At 39.2% G+C, this 24,235-nt stretch overlaps 1 protein-coding gene across 4 annotated transcripts in view; it reads left to right on the top strand.

Annotated features, from left to right (window-relative positions):
• MACROD2 (mono-ADP ribosylhydrolase 2) overlaps positions 1 to 24,235 on the top strand; it is a 1,526,954-nt gene that overhangs the window by 49,093 nt on the left and 1,453,626 nt on the right. For all 4 annotated transcript variants that reach the window (XM_074949635.1, XM_074949637.1, XM_074949636.1 and 1 more), the window contains exon 3: positions 187 to 294. In XM_074949635.1, the coding sequence (XP_074805736.1) occupies positions 187 to 294 (108 nt within the window). The remainder of the gene's footprint in view (positions 1 to 186; positions 295 to 24,235) is intronic.

The raw sequence follows: 24,235 nt of genomic DNA, 5'->3' as shown, positions 1-24,235 counted from the left end.
GCACACAAGAGTGGCTCCAGCTGCAGGGGGTGGGCGCACAGATAATAATTAGATATTATGTTAAGCTGACAATGGTAGTGTAATAGGAATCCTTTATTGAATCTTGTCTCCGTGTTTTAAATTTCTAATGCAAGATGTTACAATTGTTCATATTCTGATCATTCATAACTTTTTCTTGGTTTGCAGATGAAAACACTAAGGAAGCTTTGCAGGTGAAGAAAAGTCTGAGTGAGAAGGTTTCTCTTTACAGAGGTGACATTACATTGCTTGAGGTTGACGCTATAGTTAATGCAGGTAAGTAATCTTTTAATGTGGTTATATTTAGAAACTTATAGTATTCTTTACAGTTCTGGGGAAAAAAAGATATATAACATGACTATATGCTGTGGAAACCATAACATGTCAAAAGTGCTGCTCATAAAGTTTGCAATCTGCGTACAGCAGATAACTTCATCCTGTGTGCCATTATTGTTAGACTTTTGTAAAAGCACAAACTATGTGTTGGGTGTACGATATAAGATCACTCTTGTCTATTTTTTTTTCTTAATTTGGATAGTTGAGAATTTGCACTGTATGTGGCAAAATACTAACATTTAGATGTTGGAGATTAGCCTACTGTAATATGACCTACCTGAGACTCGATGGTGAAGAATGCAGCAGGTGATTTATTTTAAGAGTATTTCATTTGGAGGTGAGAACTTTGGGAACTGCATCAACTTCTTACTGGCTTTTATGTGTATCTTAAAGTTTTGGGGTTGACATGTAAAGTCCTGAACGGCTTGCTTGAGAGACCATCTATCTCCCTATACTGTACTGCCAGGTTGCATTCAACGGAGAGTCTGGTGCTGTTTTGAGAGAGGGAGCTGCTGGCAACACATTCTCCATGAGAGAAGACCCCGTTACTTAGGCATTCATTTCCCTCCATGGTAGGAATAAGCAGAATGTCTTGACCTTTGTTGGCACAGTACAAAGCCCACCAGTTTGTTTAGGCATTTGGAGAGAGTTGTGGAACTAATTTTTTCCCCTGTGGAGTATCTTTGTTGTAGTTATTGGGTGTAACAGATGTACTTTATTGTTAAGAGTGCTGAGTTACTTGGAAGTTGTTCTTGTTGTATTGTCTATTTAAATATTGCAAGGATACCTGTAGCCCGACAAAAGTTTTCGTATTGTATAAAGAAATAACATTAGGGGTTTTTTTTTTTGTTAGCATTAAGTCCTTTTAAAATTTAACCTCACAAAAAATTTTGTGGGAGCTGGTTGGATTCTCATGAAGATTTAAAACAACTGATATGGAAGGAGCTAAATGAAAGAAGAAGAATGGATGAATCTGAGGTTTTGAATATCTATAAAATACTTATGTAAATAGTTATGACCAAGTGTGAATTAAACTGAATGGCAAAGTGGGGTTAAATTTTAAGTTGTGGTGGGTATTCCATAGATAGTGTCTGTGGAAAACGTGCTGATGTTTCTCAGGGCTGTTTTTTACATAGAGTGCATAAAATTGTAATCGTGGGGGGGAGGGGAAGAATCATTTCCAGTATATTTCTTTCCAGATCCCAATCTGCAGTGTTACTCCCAGCATCGCAGCTAAATGGAAGGTGGAACAATTGCTAAACCATCTGTTAATTGTTAGGTTAATGCCTAAACTAGCAGAATTTCATTAAACTTATGACTCTATGGGGGAAAAAAAATCCATGAAACCAAGTTGCACTAAACTTGCTGTTAGTTGAGCTGTAAATACACAATTTTTTTTTAAAATCCTGTATTTTACCATTGAAGCCATGGGTGGCGGGTGAAGCTTCCCCTTGGGGAGGCTAGTGCCCTGCTCGCTGCTCTCAGCCCCCACTTGTCCAGGGCGGACGGGGGTGGGTGGGTGGAGAACTGAGAGCTCGGCACTGGCCAGGACTGCAGCGGAGCCCCTCCCCCTGCCCCTTTCCACCCCCACTCGCTCCTTTCCGCCCCCACCGCCATGGCTCCGAGATGGGGCCACAGCAGGAAGCTGGAACTCCTCCAGCTACAGGGCTGTGCAGGGGGAGATGTTTCCAGGGGTGCCAAATTGGCCAGTGCCCTTGGACACAGGCCCCATGGGCACATGCCACTGCCCCCTCCCTCCCCAAGCGGCATGAAGTTGACAGAGGCTTAGGCTCCTCAAGCCTCCATTACTCGCCGCCCATGGTTGAAGCAACATTAATGGCCCCTTGTTATTTAGGACATGCAGTTTATCTTAATGCAGCAAAACATTCTGTTCATTATCTTGCTCTATCTCTGTTATATTTGGAAGTAGATAACTTGGAAAATAGCTTCCCTCCAAGTTATTAACCTACTTCCTTCACACAGGCACAAGATGATATACACTGGCTTTCCATTTGTATTTTACTTGGTCTTTATTGAAACACTCAGAACAACTGAGTAGTGCTTGAAAAGGAAGCTGCCATATATGGTGTTTTTTTTGTTCTTATAATTTGTATCTCTCTTGCTTGGAGAGAAGACTGCAGCTGGCTGAAATTTTGACCATTTTTCATAAAGTCCTTTTCTCGTTTTGAAGAAAAAAATTTTTTTTGCAACTTCTAATTTTTCTGTTTTTCAATTAAATTGAATAAATATTTAGGTTTTTCTCTTTTGGCTTATCAGTTTTCCTCCCCCCTTATCTTTTCCCCTCTTCCTTACCTTCCATGCCCTGTTTTGTTATAGAGGGGAGGGGAAGTGAGACTGATTGAGTGGTGTGGAGGGAAGAAACAGGAGGGGGAACAAAAGAAATGAGAGAAATTTTTAAACCCGAATTGTTTTGAATAAAAGAAAAATGACTTCCTTTTGAAACCTGCAGAATGAAAATGAATTTGCAATTTTGAATTTTTTTGCAAATCATTTTTTTCCCAACCAAGTCTGCTAAAGACCCAGTCTACACCTATTGTTTTCCTTCCCAAAACTTGCAATGATTATTTCTAATCTGGGAAACTGCAACATGATTAGAATCTGAAAGATAAAGTATTACACTCAACCATTGCCAATAAAAATATAAGAAAACTGATAGTAATGAAAAGGAGATGTTAATATCTTTCTCCCTGGATAATGCTTCGCTAGCAATTACCAGGGTCTTGTGTATTCTCTGGTCATAAGATTTTTGTACAGTGATTGTGCAGTAAATTCTCCTTTTTTTTTTTTCCAGTTTTTTTTAAAAGTTTCTAACCCTTATGATTGCAGTAAAAAGTTTCTCTCTTCTACTTTATTCACATTTAAATAATTTGCGTGTCTCACTTTAAGGCATTTTCTTTAGTCCTCAAAGAACTCTCTATCTGTTGAGTTTATCGAAAAGAAGATTGAGGTGACTTAATCAGTATATAAGTTCCTTTATGGTCATGGGGCGGTAAGACCACCTCTAACAGGCTCTTTAATCTAGTGGAGAAAGGCATAACAAGAACCTATTGTTGGAAGCTGAAGCCAGACAAATACAAATTAAAAATAAGGCACAGATTTTTATATGTGGGGGTGATTAACCTTTGGAACAAACTACCAAGGATTGTCTTTCTTGATGCCTTCAGATGAAGACTGATGTCTTTCTGGAAGCTATGTGTTTATCCAAGCACAAGCTGTACTTTAGGGTTATAGGGTTCAGAATAACTGGATGGATGAAATTTAATGGCCTGTGATATAGAGGAGGTCAAGTAGATGATCTAAGTGTCCCTTCTGGCCTTAGACACTATGAATCTATAAAAAGGTGCAGCTTTGCTGTCCTGAGACTGTAGGCAGCCTGAAAATGTGTGGAAGCTGTATATTGTTCTGTTTAATCTTAATGGTTTTAGCTTTGAAACCTAATAAGTTTTAAAACTTCACTGCTGATTATATAGCAGCGATATCCAAGTGATGTCCCACAGTTGCAAATTTTCTTCCTCTTCTCAAGTCGTCTGTACACATTTCTCCCTAGCAAATTTTATGTTGTAGTTACATATTGTCAGTACTAAAATATTTTGCAAATTCAAAACTGGAACTGCAAGGAGAGCATAAACTGAACTAATAATTTTTTTTTTCATTTTATTGAAAACCTTAATTTTTTTAATTTGAATTAAGTTGCCACAGAATTTCCACTCTGCTGCCACAGTGTGCCATAGAATTTGCTACAGAATACATATGTTGTAGGATTAACCCAGGTGGATTACATTACATCATGAAGTTAGGAAACAGAAACAAAACAAACCAACCATCATGTCTCAGCGAAGTTATGTGAAAAGTGTTGCATGCTATTCTTCTGTAGGATACTCAATCACTTGGCAAAGCTATGCCAATGTTTTAAGAAAAAAACAGACCCCAAAAATAATAATTAAAACCTACGAATAGTGAGCTGGAAATAAAACCTAAAAATACTGCGTGACAGGGAATGTAGAAACAGCCAAGTGAAGCAATAGGAACCCCTTTATAGTGTCACTCGCTTGCTTTTTGTTGAGAACTCTCCTTAAGACTAATTGTAGAAAATTTTTAAATATCATCACTCAATTTGTTGAAGTAGCTCTGACTGATACTGGCCATATGGCCAATTGCCTGTAGCTTTGTAGAGGTTGCTGGAGAATGTATGCTGTCAGTAAGGGCTTTTCAGCTGTCTCACTCCACCATCTAGTCACTGTGGCCTCAATTTATCAGTTTGCTGAGCACCTTGACCCTTGATCCATCAAAGCGTTAAGCACATGTTTTTACTTTAAGCACCAGTAGTCCCTGTGAAGTGAAGCATGTGCTGTTTGCTGGATTGGGGGCAAAATGCTCAGCATCTTTCAAGATCAAGCCTTTTATCTCTGTGAGCAGAATGTAAACTTGATCCCTTCCTCACTCCATGTATGTAGGAGTCCCTGCCTGTGTCGCCTTCCTTTCCACTCCCTCATCTGAAAATAAGAGCGTTTTAAAATAGAGCCACAACACAGAGATGCATTTCCAGCCATTTCCTCCATGACCTCAGTGCAGCCCTTTCTAATCCATTGGTGGAATTACAAGCAGTGGTGAAGAGACTGTATTCAAACAGTGGTGATTTATCATCCCATCACAGCATATGCTTTTAAGAATGTGATGAAAAAAGTCTGAGATTTTTTTCCCCCAGATCACTTTTCCAATGAAGTTCAGGGAAGAAAGTGCTTTATATTCATTTATACAAAAGTTCTAAGTTTGTGATTTAAGTCAAAATTTGTTTGTGCCTGGACACAGGGAAACTGTAGGGTTTTTTTCCAGTTTTTCTAGTTTACAGATTAAAGGTTTTTAATCACATAGAGTAGAACCTCAGCGTTACGAACACCAGAGTTATGAACTGACAAGTAAACACCACACTTCATTTGGAACCAGAAGTACACAATCAGGCAGCAACAGAGACCCTCCCCCCACCAAAAAAAAAAAATGTAAATACAGTACAGTATGGTGTTAATTGTAAACTACTTTAAAAAAAAAAAGAGAGAGATTTGACAAGGTAAGGAAACTATTTCTATGTTTGTTTCATTTAAATTAAGATGGTTAAAAGCAGCATATTTCTTCTGCATAGCAAAGTTTCAAACCTGTGGTAAATCAATGTTTGTCTGCAAACTTTTGAAAGAACAACCATAACATTTTGTTCAGAGTTACAAACAACCTCCATTCCTGAGGTGTTTGTAACTTTGAGGTTCTACTGTACGTGGACTTCTGTTTTTTAATTTAAATGTAATCCCAAAAGATGTTACCCGCATTCAAAAGTGTTCTAAAAAGCTTTTGGTTGCAAAAAACTTGAATATAAACAGAGACTCAGTTTAACCTTAGTCAACAAGGAAATCTGTTCTCACTCTCAGTATCTTGATTTGTGTTCTCTTGTGTATATCTACTTTTATATGTTTCATTGTTTATTAAAGGAGTTACAAAAGTTGATGAGGCTACAAAATGGAATTAACCATTGAATGCTGTCCAGCACATGAGTTACTCAATGCAAAACTAAACATCAGTACAACTTGTTGTTCATGAAGTACCAGCCCTAAAAAACACTACTGAAAACAGGAGTGAGAATGGTGTGCTGTAATTTACCTGAACTGTTGACAGTTTCCATGGTTTTTTTTTCCCTACGAGTTCAGATGGCAGAGTGCTGAGGATAAAATCTAGGCTGGTTTATTCTTAAACTAATGTAAATGGCAGTAAATCTTGCTATTCTTGGGTTTGGTAGTTCACTATGCTTTTTGCAGTCATGTTTCCTTCTTGAATTTCTGGCAAATAAATATCACTTCAAATCTGAAGTTTACTTTCAGGGGAAATAACTCTCATTTCTTAACATTAAAGTAATGTGTGCTTCTTTACGCTGTGGTGTCGAATTGTTTCATGTGCTTTTGTGCAATCAAAGGAGCCAGGTAGGCATTCTAGAATTTTAGTCAACACTGGTGATTGAGCAGAGGCTCCCCTTTGATATGGACACAGCGGCAAAATGAGGACAGACGTGTGCCTGGAATTAAGCGGCAGGCCCCAACTTTTATTAAACTGTAACACAAGGGAGTACCACTGTTCCCTATTCCCCCATACTCTCCTATACCAGGCATTTAATTGGTTACAGTGTTGCTTGTCATATAACCCGTAACTGGCACTAGAATTACAGGGCTCCTTGCCATATAACCTATACTACAGGGTAGGCTCTCCTCAGCCTACCCCCCAGGATTCAGTTCTGAGTCCATGCACCCTCCTCTCTGCCCCCATGAGGGGTGAGTAGGATGCAGTCCTCAGGCCCTGAAGGCCACAATTTCTGACCTCGGCCTGTGAGGCCCAAGGCACAAAATTCCAAGTCTTTTATTTCTGGGAACCATTCATTTTATTCTCTTAACTGCACTGGAAACTGGCCACTGGGGGTGCAGCGATTAGCTTGGTCACTGCCCCGACCTGACTACATGGTCTGGTACCATAATTCCTGTCCAGTCCATTTCCATCACATCCTGTAGCAGTCTGTTAGAACCTCCATCACCACATGTACGCCCTCATTTCTGAAAACTTCCGGCTGATAACAGATGGTCCTATGCCCCATCACTGAAGTTCCAGTGTCTAGGAATATTCTTTCCATGGAAGTCAAACTGCTTTGGTCCCGACACCCAGCTGAGCTCCAGCTTCAGTCCTGCCTGCCCTCTTCTGGGCATAATGCGGTATATAGTGCTCACAAATCCAGATGTTGCATACACTTTGTGTAGCTTCTGAAATAAAAAAGCACATGGGGTTAGGTAAGTTTTTGTCTTCTCCTTTAGTGTGGATATAAGTCCTGTAATGCATTGATTTCTAATACCCTATTGCCTGCACCTACCGTGGGCCAAAGCCCCCTGCAGCCTGTGACATAGCTGCCCTGATCCTGAAAGAAAGAGTACCAATTTTGGTGGGGGGTCAAGTAGTGCAAGGTTTTTCTCAATACTGTGCCGAATTGGTATCTCATCAGGCAGCTGCCATCATGGTGTATGAACAATAGTGCTGGTTGCAAGCCCTGTATTTTTAGAAAAGTTCTTATTGCCTTTCCAGGGTGCAAGCTGCCATTTTCATATTCCTTCAACACCATGTAACCCCCCAGCTCGCTCATTCTAAAAGCACCAAAGAAAGCAGCAACAAATGTTCCCTTGATTAAAATGGCCTCCCTCCCACAGCTGCACAGCCTGTACTAACTCTGTCCAGGTTTCCTGTGTTACAGATAACCTGTCCGCCCCTCCTAGACCACCTTTCTAAGAGTTTCTCCACTCAGAAATGCCCACAATGGTCTGGGAAACCTACCAACCTATTCCAGTAGGATGGGCCTGCTAGCTGACCAGAGACAGGGAAGAGAGCCAAATTGCAGTGAGTCAAAGACACCACATATTACACCACCTAGTGTGTAGGTATGGGCTATCCATGGTGAAGCCCTTCCTGTGCCCTAAATTACCTGAATTCTGAAAGGCTGGCCTTATAGGCCCTCATAGTCCATGGGGCAGCAGAGTCCTTTATTAGTCCTACAGATGTCTTGGGCCAAGGTTTCAGAGTTGTTGAGGCATCACCTGTGGATGTGTGAGCTGGTGAGTGGGGTGAATTTCCAGAATCTGTCAGCCTGAAATTGAGAGAGAGCATCAGCAACACCCTTATCCACTCCCGGGACATGCACTGCACAAGAAAAAGATGTTAAAATGCAAGCAGTGTAAAACAAAAACTCTCATCAGCCTTATTTCCTGAGTAATCTTAGCCAACTGTCTGCTTACGATAGTGACCGCAGTTTCATTGTCTTGTCAGAAATGGACTTTTCTGAAAGTTTGCTTCCCAAATAATGAGTGCCATCCATATAGGGGAAAAAATTCAAGGAAGGTGATACCCTGTAATACCCTGAGCCCCCAGCTTTCTGGCCACCTCTGTGCACATCACTCTCCTTGAAAGTAAACCCCCAAACCTGTGCCTCCTTAGGCGTCAGACTGTTCCTGTAGCTCAGTTTTGAGCCACCAGTGCAAACGCTATATTGAAACTCCATTAAACACTTCCAGGAATCTTTTCCACACTTCTAAGTCATTTTTCATTCCCCTTGTCGTTCTGACAAAGTGGTGGGGTTTTTGCACTCCAGAGGAGGCAGATGCAAGCTGGACACACAATGCTGGACCACGACCCAATATCTGGCATGCAAAGTTTAGGTGTCCCCATGCCCAACTGTAGTTCCCTTAGAGTCATTTTCTTTGCCCCTTTAAGAGCCTGTAGCAGTTCCATCACCAATTCCAACTTCTCTGTTGCTAACCTAGAAACACCCTGAATTGTGGCCAGTTTGATGCCCAGGTACATTAAACTTTGGGTTGGGCCTTCTGTTTCTTCCGTGGCAAAGAGGATCCTGAGGTGCTCAGCTAGGTTCTGAAATGCCTGCAGCATGAACTCTGTTGTCTGTTCCTAACTTTCCTGCAAATAAGAAGTCATCAAGATAATGCACTGTGTGAGGCAAACCAGTCTCACGTACCCTTGGTCACTCCAGCATGGAGATGAGTCATTCAAAAGTGGCACATGGCACTGAGCACCCCTTGAGCATGGCTATCTAAATATTAATGGCCCTCTAACCTGCTTGGATTTCATTTTAAGTCCCTGGGATGCACTGGAAGCAACCAGAATGCAGACTTCATATCACATTTTGCCAACAGTGCTCCATGGACACATTCCCTAACCATGGCTACTGCAGCATCAAATGACACATATCTCACTGAATGCAACTGGGGGTCAATATGGTCATTTGCCAATGAGCCCCAGGGGTAGGACAGGTGATGAATCAGCCTTGTCTTCCCCTTTTGCTTTCTTTGATATCACATGCAGGGGAGATATGTGCAAATCTGGCATTGGAATGGCCTCCTGCTGCTACCTGGACCTGTCCGCTAATAGTATTTGTAGATCTGGTTGTATGTTACTATCTGACACTTCTGTTACTAACACTCTCAGGAGAATAATATCAAGATCTCCAGTATACTGGAATGCCTCAGAAAAAAATGCAAATACTGTTGAAGCTTACTGCAATATTTTAATCTAGTCAGATCTCAGTCTAAATGGAGACAGGTTTCAGAGTGGTAGCCGTGTTGGTCTGTATCAGCAAAAAGAACGAGGAGTACTTGTGGCACCTTAGAGACTAACAAATTTATTTGGGCATAAGCTTTCATGGGCTAAATAAAACCCACTTCATCAGATGCATGCAGTAGAAAATACAGTAGGAAGATACAGAGATATATACAGAGAACATGAAAAAATGGGTGTTGCCATACCAACTCTAATGAGACTAATCAATTAAGGTGGGCTATTATGAGCAGGAGAAAAAAAAGTTTGTAGTGATAATCAGGATGTCCCATTTCAAACAGTTGACAAGAAGGTGTGAGTAACAGTAGGGGAAAAATTAGCATGGGGAAATCTACAACCTATCCTGAAGGACGATCCCTCACTCACAGACCGCCCCCCAACCTGAAGCAAATACTCACCAGCAACCACACACCACACAAGAAAAACACTAACCCAGGAATTATCCTTGCAACAAAGCCCGTTACCAACTCTGTGCACATATCTATTCCAGGGACACCATCATAGGATCTAATCACATCATCCACACTATCAGAGGCTTGTTCACCTGCACATCTACCAATGTGATATATGCCATCATGTGCCAGCAATGCCCCTCTGCCATGTACGTTGGCCAAACTGGACAGTCTCTACGTAAAAGAATAAATGGACACAAATCAGATGTCAAGAATTATAACATTCAAAAACCAGTCGGAGAACACTTCAACCTCCCTGGACACTCAATTAGAGACCTAAAAGTTGCAATTATTCAACAAAAAAATTTCAAAAACAGACTCCAACGAGAAGCTGCAGAATTGGAATTAATTTGCAAACTGGGCACCATTACATTAGGCTTGAATAAAGACTGGGAGTGGATGAGTCATTACACAAACTAAAAACTATTTCCCCATGCTAATTTTCCCCCTACTGTTACTCGCACCTTCTTGTCAACCGTTTGAAATGGGTCATCCTGATTATCACTACAAAAGTTTTTTTTTTCTCCTGCTCATAATAGCCCACCTAAATTGATTAGTCTAGTTAGAGTTGGTATGGCAACACCCATTTTTTCATGTTCTCTGTATATATCTCTGTATCTTCCTACTGTATTTTCTACTGAAGTAGGTTTTATTTAGCCCATGAAAGCTTATGCCCAAATAAATTTGTTAGTCTCTAAGGTGCCACAAGTACTCCTCGTTCTTTTCGTCTAAATGGAGTCACCCTAAGCCAGTACTTAAATGGGAGACTCAAGGAACACTTAGCCCTGGTCTACACTAGGACTTTAGATCGAATTTAGCAGCGTTAAATTGATGTAAACCTGCACCCATCCACACGATGAAGCCCTTTTTTTCGACTTAAAGGGCTCTTAAAATCGATTTCCTTACTCCACCCCTGACAAGTGGATTAGCGCTTAAATCGGCCTTGCCGGGGTCGAATTTGGGGTACTGTGGACACAATTCGATGGTATTGGCCTCTGGGAGCTATCCGAGAGTGTTCCGCTCTGGACAGCACTCTCAACTCAGATGCACTGGCCAGGTAGACAGGAAAAGAACCGCGAACTTTTGAATCTCATTTCCGGAGACTGCGGGAACTGTGGGATAGCTACCCACAGTGCAACAGTCCGGAAGTCGACGCTTGCCTCGGTACTGTGGAAGCACTCCGAGTTAATGCACTTAATGCACTTAGAGCATTTTCTGTGGGGGACACACACACTCGACTATATAAAAACGATTTCTAAAAAACAGACTTCTATAAATTCGACCTAATTTCGTAGTGTAGACATACCCTTAGAATATTTGACTGGTAATGGTGATTCAACAGTAATAATCCACTCTCTTAAATTAGTAGAAACTCAGACTGTTAAAAGCCACTGTTGAAGGTACTATGTATTTTTGGTTGAGATATGAAACCAAGATATTGATCATTTTGAGGTTATTAAGAATCTTCTGGAGCTTTCTGTAAGATTAGTGTGTTAAAATTTGAAGTGGATTTTGTCTTCAACCTGGGTTCATTATTTTTTGTCTACTCCAGTTTCCCCCCCTAGCTGTAGTTAGTCAGCTTCTGCAGGTACCTTTTGCTTGTAATATAGGAATAACTCAACAACCTGGAGAAATAATTATGTTGAATTGCTTTGTCCTAATTTTTGTGTTTCTTGACTTTAACTTAAACATAGTTTCTTCCCACAAACATCCATGTTTTGTATTTGTAGCTGCATGGTCAATGATGACAGGACAGCTGGGTTTTTTTGTTCTCCATCAGCCCTGGATAAATTGACAGGAAGATAGGATTGATGCAATTCAGTTGCAAAAGATTTACTTGGGACTAACAGCCATTTGGTTATACTGTACTGAAGTCTTCTGCACTCCCACAACAAATGTATGTAGAATCTTGATGTACTGGCATGGTCGGTATAACTTGAGATTATTTAAGGAGATGTGGGTGTTGAATTCCTAGGCTTTCAGTATTGGAGGTACTTCACTCTTTAAGCAGCAGTTCATATTCACTGGCCCCGGTTAATGAATGGCAAGCCCTCTCTGTGCCATCTTGGGTGATCAGAGAGCATGTACCGAAAGAGTTTAAACTTTGTCCTCATTTAGGGTCTCGGATTGTGGGAGGGAAGCAGAATGAAAAACAAGGAAATACTGTTCTATATTTTTCTTTAATGTTGGGAAGATCTGCAAAGTACACTTCCTAAGTTTACAAGAAGTTAAGTTCTTGTATAGCTTCTTGAAAACACTGAAGCCTGAAACCCTCTATCTGCAGAACAGAGTGCATGCTCATCAGTGTGGTACTATAAGCATCTGGATGTCCTGATAATAGTGCCAACGGTGTTACTTGCCTGTTAATAACTGGCTTGAGAGATTCACCTCATTTCACATATAGTTAACTTACTACCCACATTAGTGTAAACTGGGGTTATTTCTAAGTGTGTGTCTACACTGCAATGTAAGCCTAGTAGAACCCTGGGTTTGTTAATCTAGGCTTTGAGCATCTACACGCATTTGTAGCCCTGGGTTAGGAATTGTTGAACCATGGATCCCAACCTAGGACTCCAGTATATACCCTCCATTATGCAGACCTGAGTCCAGCCACCCATATCCCAGACTTCCTACCACATTTCCAAAATGTGGTCGCTCTAGCCCTTTGTTCGTGGTGCACTGTGGGAAAACTTGACTGTCCACCAGACTTGACTGTCCAGAGGAAAGAAAGTCGGCCCATGGAATTGTGGGATGCTTTTGGCAGAGTCACAGAGCATGAGTCCAATGGTCTAAGCCGTGGGTTACTGCATATCCTAATTGTCCCAAATTTGGGACAAGGTCAGAATATTGAGAGGATTTTTTCCATCTAAGCAAATGGACAGAACATGCAATAAATCAGATGTATTTATTTCACTGAGAAGTCAATAACATACTAAAGAATCCACAATAAAAAACTTTAGTGGCTAAAATAATACTCATCTCCCTTTTATATTTTTTTTTTATAGTTTCCTTTCATACTCACAGGGTACTTGAGTTTGTTCACTACCACTTCACAGCAGTCTTACTGTCCAATCAAAGGATTTCCTCTTCACGGTATTGTGACATTGATGCTCCTTGGGATTCAGGAATCTGTCAAGTGCTTGTTCAGTAGTATTAGTAAAATGAGGGGGAGCTCTGACACGGGGGTACTAGTTCCCTATTGGGTTTTACAATGCTTACGGTCAGTGTACTGATACAAGGAAGAGGATGATCCCAACTTGGTCAGCATTCTGCAGTATGTCTTCAAGACATGCACTATATCTAGTTTTCAGACCATTAAAAAAGGGCCATGATTTTAATTACTTTCCTGGCTAAGTTAAGTCTCTATCCCATTGTCTGAAGCAAAGACTCCAGAAAATGCTGGATATCCTAACACGTTTATACTTGCTTATTGCACAAATTGATCCTGCTTTTTGAGGGAGTTAATTAGATTGCATTTATGAAGTAAAATCAGAATTTCATAATAAAAAGACTGAAAATTTATTTTAAAAGCACATACACTTTAAAATGAAAAATAACTTTTTTCCACTCAGTTTTTCACTTCATGACTATTACTTCGGAACTGATTTTAAGTATCCTATTTGTGCAACAGTAGTGTCTTCCTTTCTGTTGTTCTCCTGTTTCATAACTGTATGGAATAGCAGGTCTACTGCTTGATTCTCTCCCTCCCCCCCGCCCCACTGCTTCTGTTGACCTTGAGGTATAATCTGATTTGCTTTGTTAAATTTTAATTTTATGAAGCATTGCATCCCTACGCCATGCCCAAAATTAAACTTCAAGGTAGAGGTGTTTTTTTACAGATTTAAAATTGTGAACTGCACATATTATCTCTGAATTATGCTCAAGCAAATGTGTAAGTATAGAAATGTTGACTGGCTGAGCTACACCTCCCCATATAAATAGCTTGTTAACGTGCAATCAGTCAGTGAAGTTTCCTTGAACTTGGTGCTTAATGAACAGGTGGGGGAGAGGCTGAATTCTAATCCAGAATGAATCTGACAGCCTATCAGGCAGTTTCACTGATTGCTAATCCATTTCATTTGGCTTTTTAATTTATCACATAGAATTTTCATCTTGTAGCTTTTGAGGAGGAAATTAATTCAGAAGCATGCCCTATAACAGTGGGCTGAGCCAGCCTGCCTGACTATTCTGAGAGTATTTTAGCGTGAGTGATTTTGAATCTGCAAAATGTGGTAGTCTCAAATAAGGTGACATTTATACACATACCACTTTCTCCATAAATATTTTGCTGAATTTGCATTTGGATGGTAAAAGTATCAATAGTATAAACATTAAAACAAACAGTTTCTGTATGCTAACAACACAAGCCTTCTAGAATAGACTGAAAGCAATGGATTTAACTTCACGTCATGGATAAGATTTCTTAAGGTACAAAATAATAACTAACTTGATATTGATACAAAAAAGTTGTAATGTAAACACTTTTTTAGTATGAGAAGTGGAAATAACAGAACATAAGAAATAATTCTAAATTGCTTGTAGGATTTTCCCTCTTCAGTACTTTCATATATTTAGATGGATTGCAGGCAGTTACTTAACTGAGGCTTTCCTTACATTGCATGTATTGTAGTGATGTAGCCTACAGTGGTTTGTAAAAGTCTCAGTAAAATGCTGGTTCTACAGTGGCAGAAGTTAGTGACAGAATTACCATGAATTTAAGTAGGGCTGGGATTTCACTCCCAATGTAATGAGCTGCACTGGTGTAAAAAGTGACTTACACCAGCGGGGCTTACTGTATTTTGAAATTTGTGTAGCTGCACTGGTGTGCAGAAAAACCCATACAAGCCCAATTAAATTTAGTCCATTTAAAAAGATTATTTCAGTGTAAATAGTTGAGAGATATTACTGTTCTCCACCATCATAGTATGTGTGAATAAGTTAAGATATTTTCTAGGAAATCGTAAAAGCATTGTTGATGGGTGGTGGACATGGTTTAAAACAATTCAGAGGACGGACGCAAGTTTTGTTTCATCTGACCTGATCTATAGTGAAGAGAGATTAAATTGCATGTCAATTTAAGAAAAGTGAATGAATAGTTTAAAATGACAAGAACAGAAGCATACAACAGGGGAAAAAAAATAATACAGAGGCTTGATAGAGCATCATCTTAGCTGGTATCTTTGCCAGAAAGTAATTGCTCTGAGAATGTGACAAGGGATAAAGTGTGGAAGATTAGTGTCATCAAGGAATGTACTGCAACAATTCATAATATTGAAAATATAACTGGTAGCAAGTAATTTACAAATAAGGAATCAGAGGAGAGGATCAGCAAGATTAGTGTAACTACAGACATACAAGGTGAGATTATAAATTTAATTCTAAAATCTTAAAGCACCTTGAAAAAAGATGTACACTGTGGTCCATGAGAAATGAACTTTGCATAGAAAAATAAAGCCATCTTATTGATTGATCAGTTATCAGTAAAGTCTCAATTTTTTGCTGGTGACAACATTGTGAGCAGTATTCTAAGGTAAGCAGAACTAGATTGCTCTCTAAATGGGAGAAATTAAATTAGCCCTAGGGTGGGATCCTGCCTTTTCTCTGTCATCCCCACTGTTGCCCTTTTTATGAAACCATAGCACAACTTCAGTATAGTGAAGACATTTAGCTTTAACAGTGAATAGAAAATTCTAGTCTTTATATTGTAATAGATTTCTCATGAAATCTCTTAAAAATAAGTTCATTAACCAACAATAAAATTGACTGTATATTGAGATTTAAATTGCAAAATGAAGTAATGTTCCACATTGCTAATGCTTTTTAACAGTTTGGATTGATAACTCCAGATCAAGCTTTTCCTTCCTTTCTTTTGATCTATGTTGTGAATCATGAGTAATGTGACTGTGCATGGCATCCTAATTACTCTTATCAGAGCTTTTTTTCCCTTTGTTTTTTTTTTACTAAACTTTTGCATCTATATCTTGTGGCACTGAATTCTACATTAGTTATGCAGCTTGTAAGATTTTATGAGGTCACTGTAGAATCTGGTCTCACTGATCTGGTCATTGCAGAACAATATTATACAGATATCTGTGCTGACATACGTGAAACTCTGCTTCTTCTGGACAACAGCATAAATGTAATGTTGAGCTCCCTTTTATATATATATATTTCACTTTATATAAAGAAGTGAAATTGTGACTAGTTAGTTCAAAGTTGAGAAATCAATTTGGATTTAAAAAGCAAGAAAGCTCATTTTCCATCTTGCAGTCCTTCTCCGACCCCTTTGCTTTGATCATGTCCTTCCACTTTGCATCTCTCCACTGGCTCCCTCTTCTCTATTGCATTAAACATAAGCTACTTGTCTTCCTATGGAATGCCCTTCACAACCTATCTGTTTGTCACAGTTCAGGGCAATTGTACCTGTGTTCCACCTTTGTGGTCCAGCAAGGACACCCACTGTAGGCTTCCAGCTTCTCAGCTGCCACTTCTCTTGGTCAGAGCCCCATATCTCTCTCCCCTCCTCACTGGGCTTTTTAAAGGCTGCACAGTTCCCTGCCCTACTTTGTGATATTCCCCAGAAAGCCAGACTGCTTAAACAGGCCAGCATCTGAGTGTAGCTTTCTCTTGGAACACTGTGAACAGCTGTAATTGCCAGCAGTTGTAAGTTACCACCTAGCCCATGATAAGCAAGTACATTTAATCCTAAGGTGAAAGCATTAGAGAAAACAACATATGAAAAACAATAATAGTTCATATATTCATGTGAAAAGCTTACCAGAGATCACCCATCAGTCTTTGGGGGCCTCAGTAGGCCAAAGTCCTTCCAACCCTTGCCAGGAAGGATTGGGACCCTCCTTGGTCAGAAGGTCCTGTCCATTTGCTGAAAAAGAAAGAAGGTCCTGAGTCAGTTTAATCTGAGGCTATTTATCCATAAGTCTTTTCTTTGTCTATTGGTCTCTGAAGAATCCAGTGTGAAGTAGTTATATGTGAGCTCTTCAAGGTGGTGGTACTGCTCTGGAGGTGTTACAACCCAAGTTAATTTGCCTAATCACCTCCCACTGTTCTTAATTCCTGGAGGAGTTGTGGTCAACTTCCTCCATGGAATCACTGTCTCCCTCATCTCCATCACATTAAACATAAGCTACTTGTCTTTATTTTCAAGACCTTTTACTATCAAGATGTTGACTCCTACCTCCACTTTGGCCTGTGATGCCAGCCTCCATCACCCATTTGTTAAATTTTCAAACAAGCACCTTTACACTTTCTTCCATGCTGCCCCTGGCACATCATCCTCAAGGCTATCTCATTATCTTCCTTCAAATCCCTTCTTAAAACTCTCCTTTGCTGCAATGCCTATGGGAACTTTGACAATGGCTAGGTTGCTGGTATACTGAGATATTGTTTAGCATGCTGACCAGTATTGTCTCAGTTTCCTTATAGTCCCCAGGGGGTCATGGTCCAGGATTAGGACTTCCAGGTGCTATCGTAATTAAAAATAATGATAGTAGTACTAGTAGTTAATGAGTAACTGGATAAAAAAAATCTATTGAAATAAAGAGGAGAGCTGAAAAAAGCCAATACCTGAAATGAATTTTAAGTTGAGATCTTGCAGCCTACCAGGATTATAAGTGAATGCAGTATGGTGTAGGAAAGCTGCTGCCCTTTGTTTTTGTTCTCTCCTTCTCCATCTCCCTTTAAAAAAACAAAACAAAAAGAACAGAGAACAACAATAACAACAAAACTGATATTTTCTCCCTTTAGATTTACTGAGCCCTGATTGTAGCTCAGTTTGAACATGGAAACAGGAACTGTGGATGGAAGCATCAGCATGGGTCTCAAACAGCTGCTCAGCCTTTACTAGAAATACAAGTTTCTAGTGGTGTAGCACATTTGTATTTAACACTGGCAGGCTAGGAGATGACACATCACATCATCTTGCCTTTGGGATTCCCAGCTTTCCAGTGGTATCCATCAATCGATTTATCCCTGGGTGGTTTGTGAGTGATTGGACCTGAAAATGATTACTGATGCATCAGAGTAGCAGTGGTTTTTTGGCACTGCTGCAGGACTTAACGGAGCAGTTGGCAGACCTAAGACAGTCTAATTATTTGTCCTGTATGCTGTAATACACATTGGGTTCTTTCTTTCCATTTCTATCTGCTTTTTATTAAAAAGTAATATATTATTCTGGGATTGAAAAAGTACTCTCCACAGAGGTAAGTATGCCCAAAGCTGTCAAGATATGCATGACTTTGTTTTTCTTTCTATTTTTTCCCCTAGTCTTGCTACTTGCCCCATATTTGTACAAAACATGGTAAGGATTAAATTACTTTTAAAAAGTTTCTAAATATATATTGACTGGGTACTGAATCCATGCATGATATTGGGGAAAGGGAAATGTGGCAGGGCAGGAATCTACTAAGGGATGCAGTGGGCTAGGAGGAATATACACTAGCAGTAGAACTGGATGTCTCACAACTTATATTGGAATTAGGGGCTTCAGGGGGATACAGGAAGAGAAATTGGATAGAAAGGAAGTGTTGTTAAGAAAATTGATGTATCTTGCTGTCCAGGCTGCTAAGCTGCTACAGCTGCTCAGTGCTTCTGTTCTTGGAGCTCTGGCATTATCAGCACGAGCAGAGAGTGCAACCTGTTAATTCAGCAGCCCTCGCTGTTACTCACAAAGAAAGACCACAGGCTTGGTTTGGTGGGAAGACACTTGGCCAGGTTTACTGCCCTCAAGACACAGTACTAGCATTCCGTAGGAAAGGAGCATCTCAGTCAGCAACGGGAATTTCTGCTCTCGCCTCAGCCACACAGAGTTAAGGCGAGGTACCCTGATATTTATAGACTGAGGCAAACAACTTACATACCGCCTTACATGTTTCATATCATCTGTTTGTTACCTTCCCTTGTTCCTTGCTTCTGATGTCTCGGACGAAACATCCCTATTCATTATTGTGTCCAATCATCTTATCGTGCGCTAGGTTGGGGTGTACCTGTGCTAACCTCTTGAAATGTATTTATGTGAATATATAGTGCCTAGTACTTCTTAAGAGGGCCTATGTTTTAGCAATGCTAGCAGCAACTTTGGCAAGGTCATGTACCAGAGAGAGAACTTGTAAGCATCTGCTTTAATACATGGCCTGATTTTGGTTCACAGCCTCTGGTTCAGACCTTGTTTCAGGCCTCTGGTTCAGACCAGTGCTCCAGGCTCTTTGTCTCTAATACAGGGAGCAGGAGACTGGCAGGGCAGGCAAAGAGGGGCTCTGTGTTAAGGTGATGTGGAGGGTGGGCAGGGAACTAAAGGAACAGAGGAAGGCAGAGATTGTTTCTTGTGTGAAACCTTAAATGCTCAAAAAAATACTTGGTTGAAAACCTTATTCTTTTTGACTTCCGTCCACCATCCATTACAACTTATATCCCACTGAGGTCCTTTCTGCTCTCCCTCACTCAAAGTAAATTTGCTAAAGTCTGTTTATGGTGAGCTCTTCTTTAAGTCTTACCTGTCAGAGAAACTTGACTTAAACTTCTGGTGCTCATTCAAAAAAGTGGGAGTCTTACAAACAGAAATTGTGACAGAGTTAAGGTTAAAGTTATGGTTCACTGGAGTTCAGCTAACATGTTGCTTTAGTTAAGTTACAATGACAATTAACTAGAAGATTATAAAATCCCAGGTCCTATTCCGTTATCATTGCTAATTTGTAAATATTTTTGCAAAGTTTTCTCAAATGCTAGTCACTTAGAAATATATCTTCAGGTTCATATGCCATATAAGTGATTATAGATAGGCTTGGGAGGATTAGATTTTTATTAGTAAATATCAGAAAACATCAATTTCACAGTATACACACGAATGAAAAAATGTCAATGATCATCAAAATTTATAGATAGGCAAAGAAAGAAGAATGCTTCTTGAGAACTTTTTAGAATAAAAATCCAGTAATTTCAACTTTGGAATTGGGCTTGTTGCAAAAGCACTAGCGAATGAATAGTAAAAGCAGGTATGATTTGATGATTTAAGGATATATACTTTGTATATTTTGACATATGATGTTCACATGCTGTTTGAATGAATTATAACGCTCTGTTTAAAATCAATATCTACTGTCATCAAATAATTATTTAATTCCCCCATAATTATCAACAAATGTGAAATTTAAATGCATGATTTTGTGCAACTGAAAACTTAAAATTGATTAATCTTTAAAAATGTTTAAAAATAAACATCTATATTATCAATTGAAATTATAAAAAAAAAGCATAAACATTAATTTTTGCCAAGCCTAATCATAGGCTATGAAACACAATATGAGTTTTGTTACTTGACCTATTTCTGTTTGGCTTTTCAGATAAGAAAGAGAAGCTATTCCTTCCTTGTAATAATACAACATTTCTGTAATACAATCTTTCAGAATGCCTCTCACCTCAAAGTTAATATCAGTAGTGCAGTTCAGCTTTTAAGTTTGTGCTCAAAACCTATCTGTATGCCTGCTGTTAGTCAAAATTGTAAAGTCAGCAATTACAGTTAAGTGCATGCCTTGATGGGCTCTGTAGAAATGTACTTCTTATATTAATCAAAGCATCATCCTCTTTTACTGAGTTTTTAAAACAAAGGTATTGGGTATCTATGTATTTGTATGTCATAGTGTAGGGGTGTGAAACTTGCTATGAAGATACTTTCTTTTTTTTAAACACTGATTATCTGTTCCAACATCTACAAACTTAAAGCCATATTCTACTTTCAGTCAATACTAGATAAGTGGTAGAATATGGCTTATCTATAGTAAATAAACTTTTAGGCCCTGATTCTGAGATTGGGTTTGAGCAAAGCTGAAACAAAGCTAGGGCCTTAGTAGAGATAGTGTTGTAATAAATTCATTAAAATAATGCAAAGCACATTTAGGACCACTTCTTCTTTTTGTTTGGCCACTTGCATATATGGTTACCAGTTTATCCACAGTTATATTAACTTTAATTTGCTGCACAGGTATGCATCTGTATTATTTGAAGTTATGTCTTTTATTGTCCTCATTATGTTTAAGAATTATTTCCCTAAAATGATAAATAGGAGTAGTTAACATAACGTTAAACCTGTTACAGGCTGTCTACAGATTCATGAAAATAGTCTGTATCAGTTACAGTTGGTTCACATTTGCAGCGATTTAGTTTCAAATCTGAGGGCTGAGAACATATTTTTTTAAATGAAGTTTACACGGTGTACATTCAACAGAACTCTCTTTTGTCACTTCATAAGAAAATGTGAAATGAGAGATCTGAAAAGAGCTCTTTTCAGAGAGATTTATAAACTACCACTACTTTTCTGTTTTGTTAGTCTTTCTGAACTTTTACTGCAGCAAAAAATATGCTGTTACTCTTGTCAATTAAAGTTATAGAAGATAAAATAAAGTGGAACACAAGCCCATTCTCAGGAATAACTTCATGTATTACCTTAATTGAACTGATGTCTCATTTCCTTCCCACTTCAAAGGATTTTTCAGGCATTTGGCATATCCTGGAAAATTTGAGTACTTAATTTTCTCACCTTGCTGACTTTAGTGTCTTGAGAAACATTAATTCATGGGGCCAAATTGCTCAGTAGCTACTGCAATAGAGTTGCACTCCTGTAAATATGGATTTTCATAAAGGAGTGAGCAATAGAATATTGTGCAACAATCTTACAAGGGAAGTGGTGGATGCTACTGTAACACGGACAGATCCTGGTCGTCAGTGGGCAGGATCGAACCTGGGGTCTCTGGAGCTTCGTGCATGAGCCTCTACCATATTAGCTAAAAGCCAACTGGCTCTTAGCTAAGGCTGTAGAGCAGACTCATTTTATCTCTCTCTCTTTCTAAGTGGTCTCAGTGCCACTAGATGGGACAGAACACCACACTCAGGATGCCTGTGGGTTACACTACATCCCTATAGCCATGTCAAATTAAGCTGGATGAAAATCTAAAGAATGTATCCTAGACAACTGCAATTAATGCATTGGTCTTTCCGCTCTGTGCCTTGGGCTCAATTCACTTTGAATTTAGGTTTACTATTAATTTAAAATAAAATAACTAAAATAAACAAGAGGGGAAAAAAGGGATTATATATACCTTTTATCAATATGAGAAACTAAATTAGAGAAGGTAACTTTAGTTTCATTCATTCATACAGTATTACTTATACAAAACATTACAATGTCTTAAGTTCAGCCATGTGGGCAGATCAAGCAGTTATCTGTGGAAAGGTATAAGTATCTATCTCAGGGCTTGTCTACAAACAGCTTTTTTTGCACTTCTAACTATATTAGTTTACTAACGAGTGTAGACAGGTAGCATGTATATTGTATAAACTTCAGGTTCTCCTGGCTGTGTTTCAGGTGAGTCTCAACATGGTAGCTTCATGCTTGTAAATGTAGTGTCATTCTTTCTGATTCTGAGGTTTTCATTTTGGCTTTCATATGGTGGCTACCAGGTTGTTTCAGTACTGCATTGATAGAATGTCTCGATTCAGACAAATGGAGTAAGAACACTTTAAGGCACAGGTCATTACATTGATGGTAGTCTGGAGAGTACAATTTATTTTCTTTTTTCAAACCCTGGTTTTAAAAAACTGAACTTGCTCATCATCAACCCAAAATCTGGAATCAACTCTCATATGCTGGAAACAATTATTTGGAAGCAGAGTCCACTTACACAGTATTTTATAGCTATCAATGTCAACAGCAGGATTACAGAAGGGGATCTTGGAGTAGCTGTTGATAGTTCCCAGTCAACTTCAAAGAGAAAACCATAAAGTTGTTCATTAAGTAAAGATTTAATGCACACAGAAAACATTGTGAATAGTATTTGGAATATTGTGAATAACTTTAAACAAAAGCTAGGTTTTACTACTCGTGTTCTTATACAGACTTCCCTACTTTGTTGCTCTTAATTATATTTATGCTTCTATACTCTAGCACACATGCATAAACACATTTCCATTCTTCCAGAGACAATTTATCAGTTTCTATAATGTGTTCATAATGTTTTAGATTATGGATATTTTTATCTAAATATTTTAGATATTTCAGAGTCTTTAGAATGTGAGAAGAATAGCAGCATCTCACTTTGCTCCCAAACAGTTCAGAACCTTGCTAGCAGTTAGGGAATTTCCACAGCTAGCAGCTTTCCAGCCCCTAGATTAATATTTGAGTGGTCCTCGGTTGCTGGTGAAACAAAAATGTGTAATGGTACAGGTATTGGAATCAGCGTATAAAATATCTATTCCCTGGATATTTATAAGGCTTTTTCTCTGTAAGGCACTGTCTTCTCCCTATAACCCCAGCTGAGTCAAGTAAGAATATACAAACCCTTACCTTGCTTGACTCGGTTCTCTCTTTAACTGAGGCAGAATCCCAATTTAAAGCAGTCATCTAATCCTTAATGTAAATTCCATAGGCTCTGTAGCATGTAGAGAGGTGATAATAGCTCCACTTACAACACTCCTTCTAGGCCAATAAAACAAACCAGGGTGGACAAAATGTTATCCTGATAGCGGGCTTCCTTGGTAAATAATGCTGAAATGGCACTCACCTATATCCAAAGTGGTACAGGCATTAGGAGCCAGTCCTTGCAGCAGACATCCTTCTGGGTCCTGGTCAATCAGCTGCTGAGTTCATAGTGGTTTTTAATGCCTATATTTGTGTGTCCCCCTCCACCCCCAGCTCTGACTGACCATTTTTCAGAGCTGAGCTAATGTATGTGGGATCCACAAGACTCCTTGCCCACAATGAAGCTGTTCCATACAGCTTCAGAAACAGCGACAGAGCATATTTATTAACTGCCAGACCCAGTTGTGGATGTTTCTTTAACTTTTTGCTGGGGTTGTCCTACCCAGAACTTTGCTTATCAGCAGAGACACAGTAATTGAAACTAAAATCCATACATTTCCCCGACTGCGTATCTCCCTTTCTTAGGGCGAGAAACATCTCATGCTGCATATAAAGCAATGCAGGTTACAAAAGGACTTCTTCTAAGATGACCAATATTTTCTCTATGTTGATTATTGAACAGGAGATTTCTGTATTAGAAAACTTTTCCCCTGCCCTCTCCTATTGGAAGACCAAGATCAGCACCATAATGGCATGTCTAATCAGGACTGGGGTGTGGGAGTTATAATGTTTGTCTCAAATGCAGTTCACCCCCATATGCTATATTTTCTTTTATTCTGTTCCTTGTTAAACAAGCACTCTTGGATAGTCACCCAAATGCAATTTTTTTCACTTTTTTCCA

This window comes from Natator depressus, chromosome 3, assembly GCF_965152275.1.
Source record: "Natator depressus isolate rNatDep1 chromosome 3, rNatDep2.hap1, whole genome shotgun sequence".
Lineage (NCBI taxonomy): Eukaryota > Metazoa > Chordata > Testudines > Cheloniidae > Natator > Natator depressus.
The sequence above is the reverse complement of the archived record's forward strand: the minus strand, read 5'-3'. Positions and strand labels throughout refer to the sequence as shown.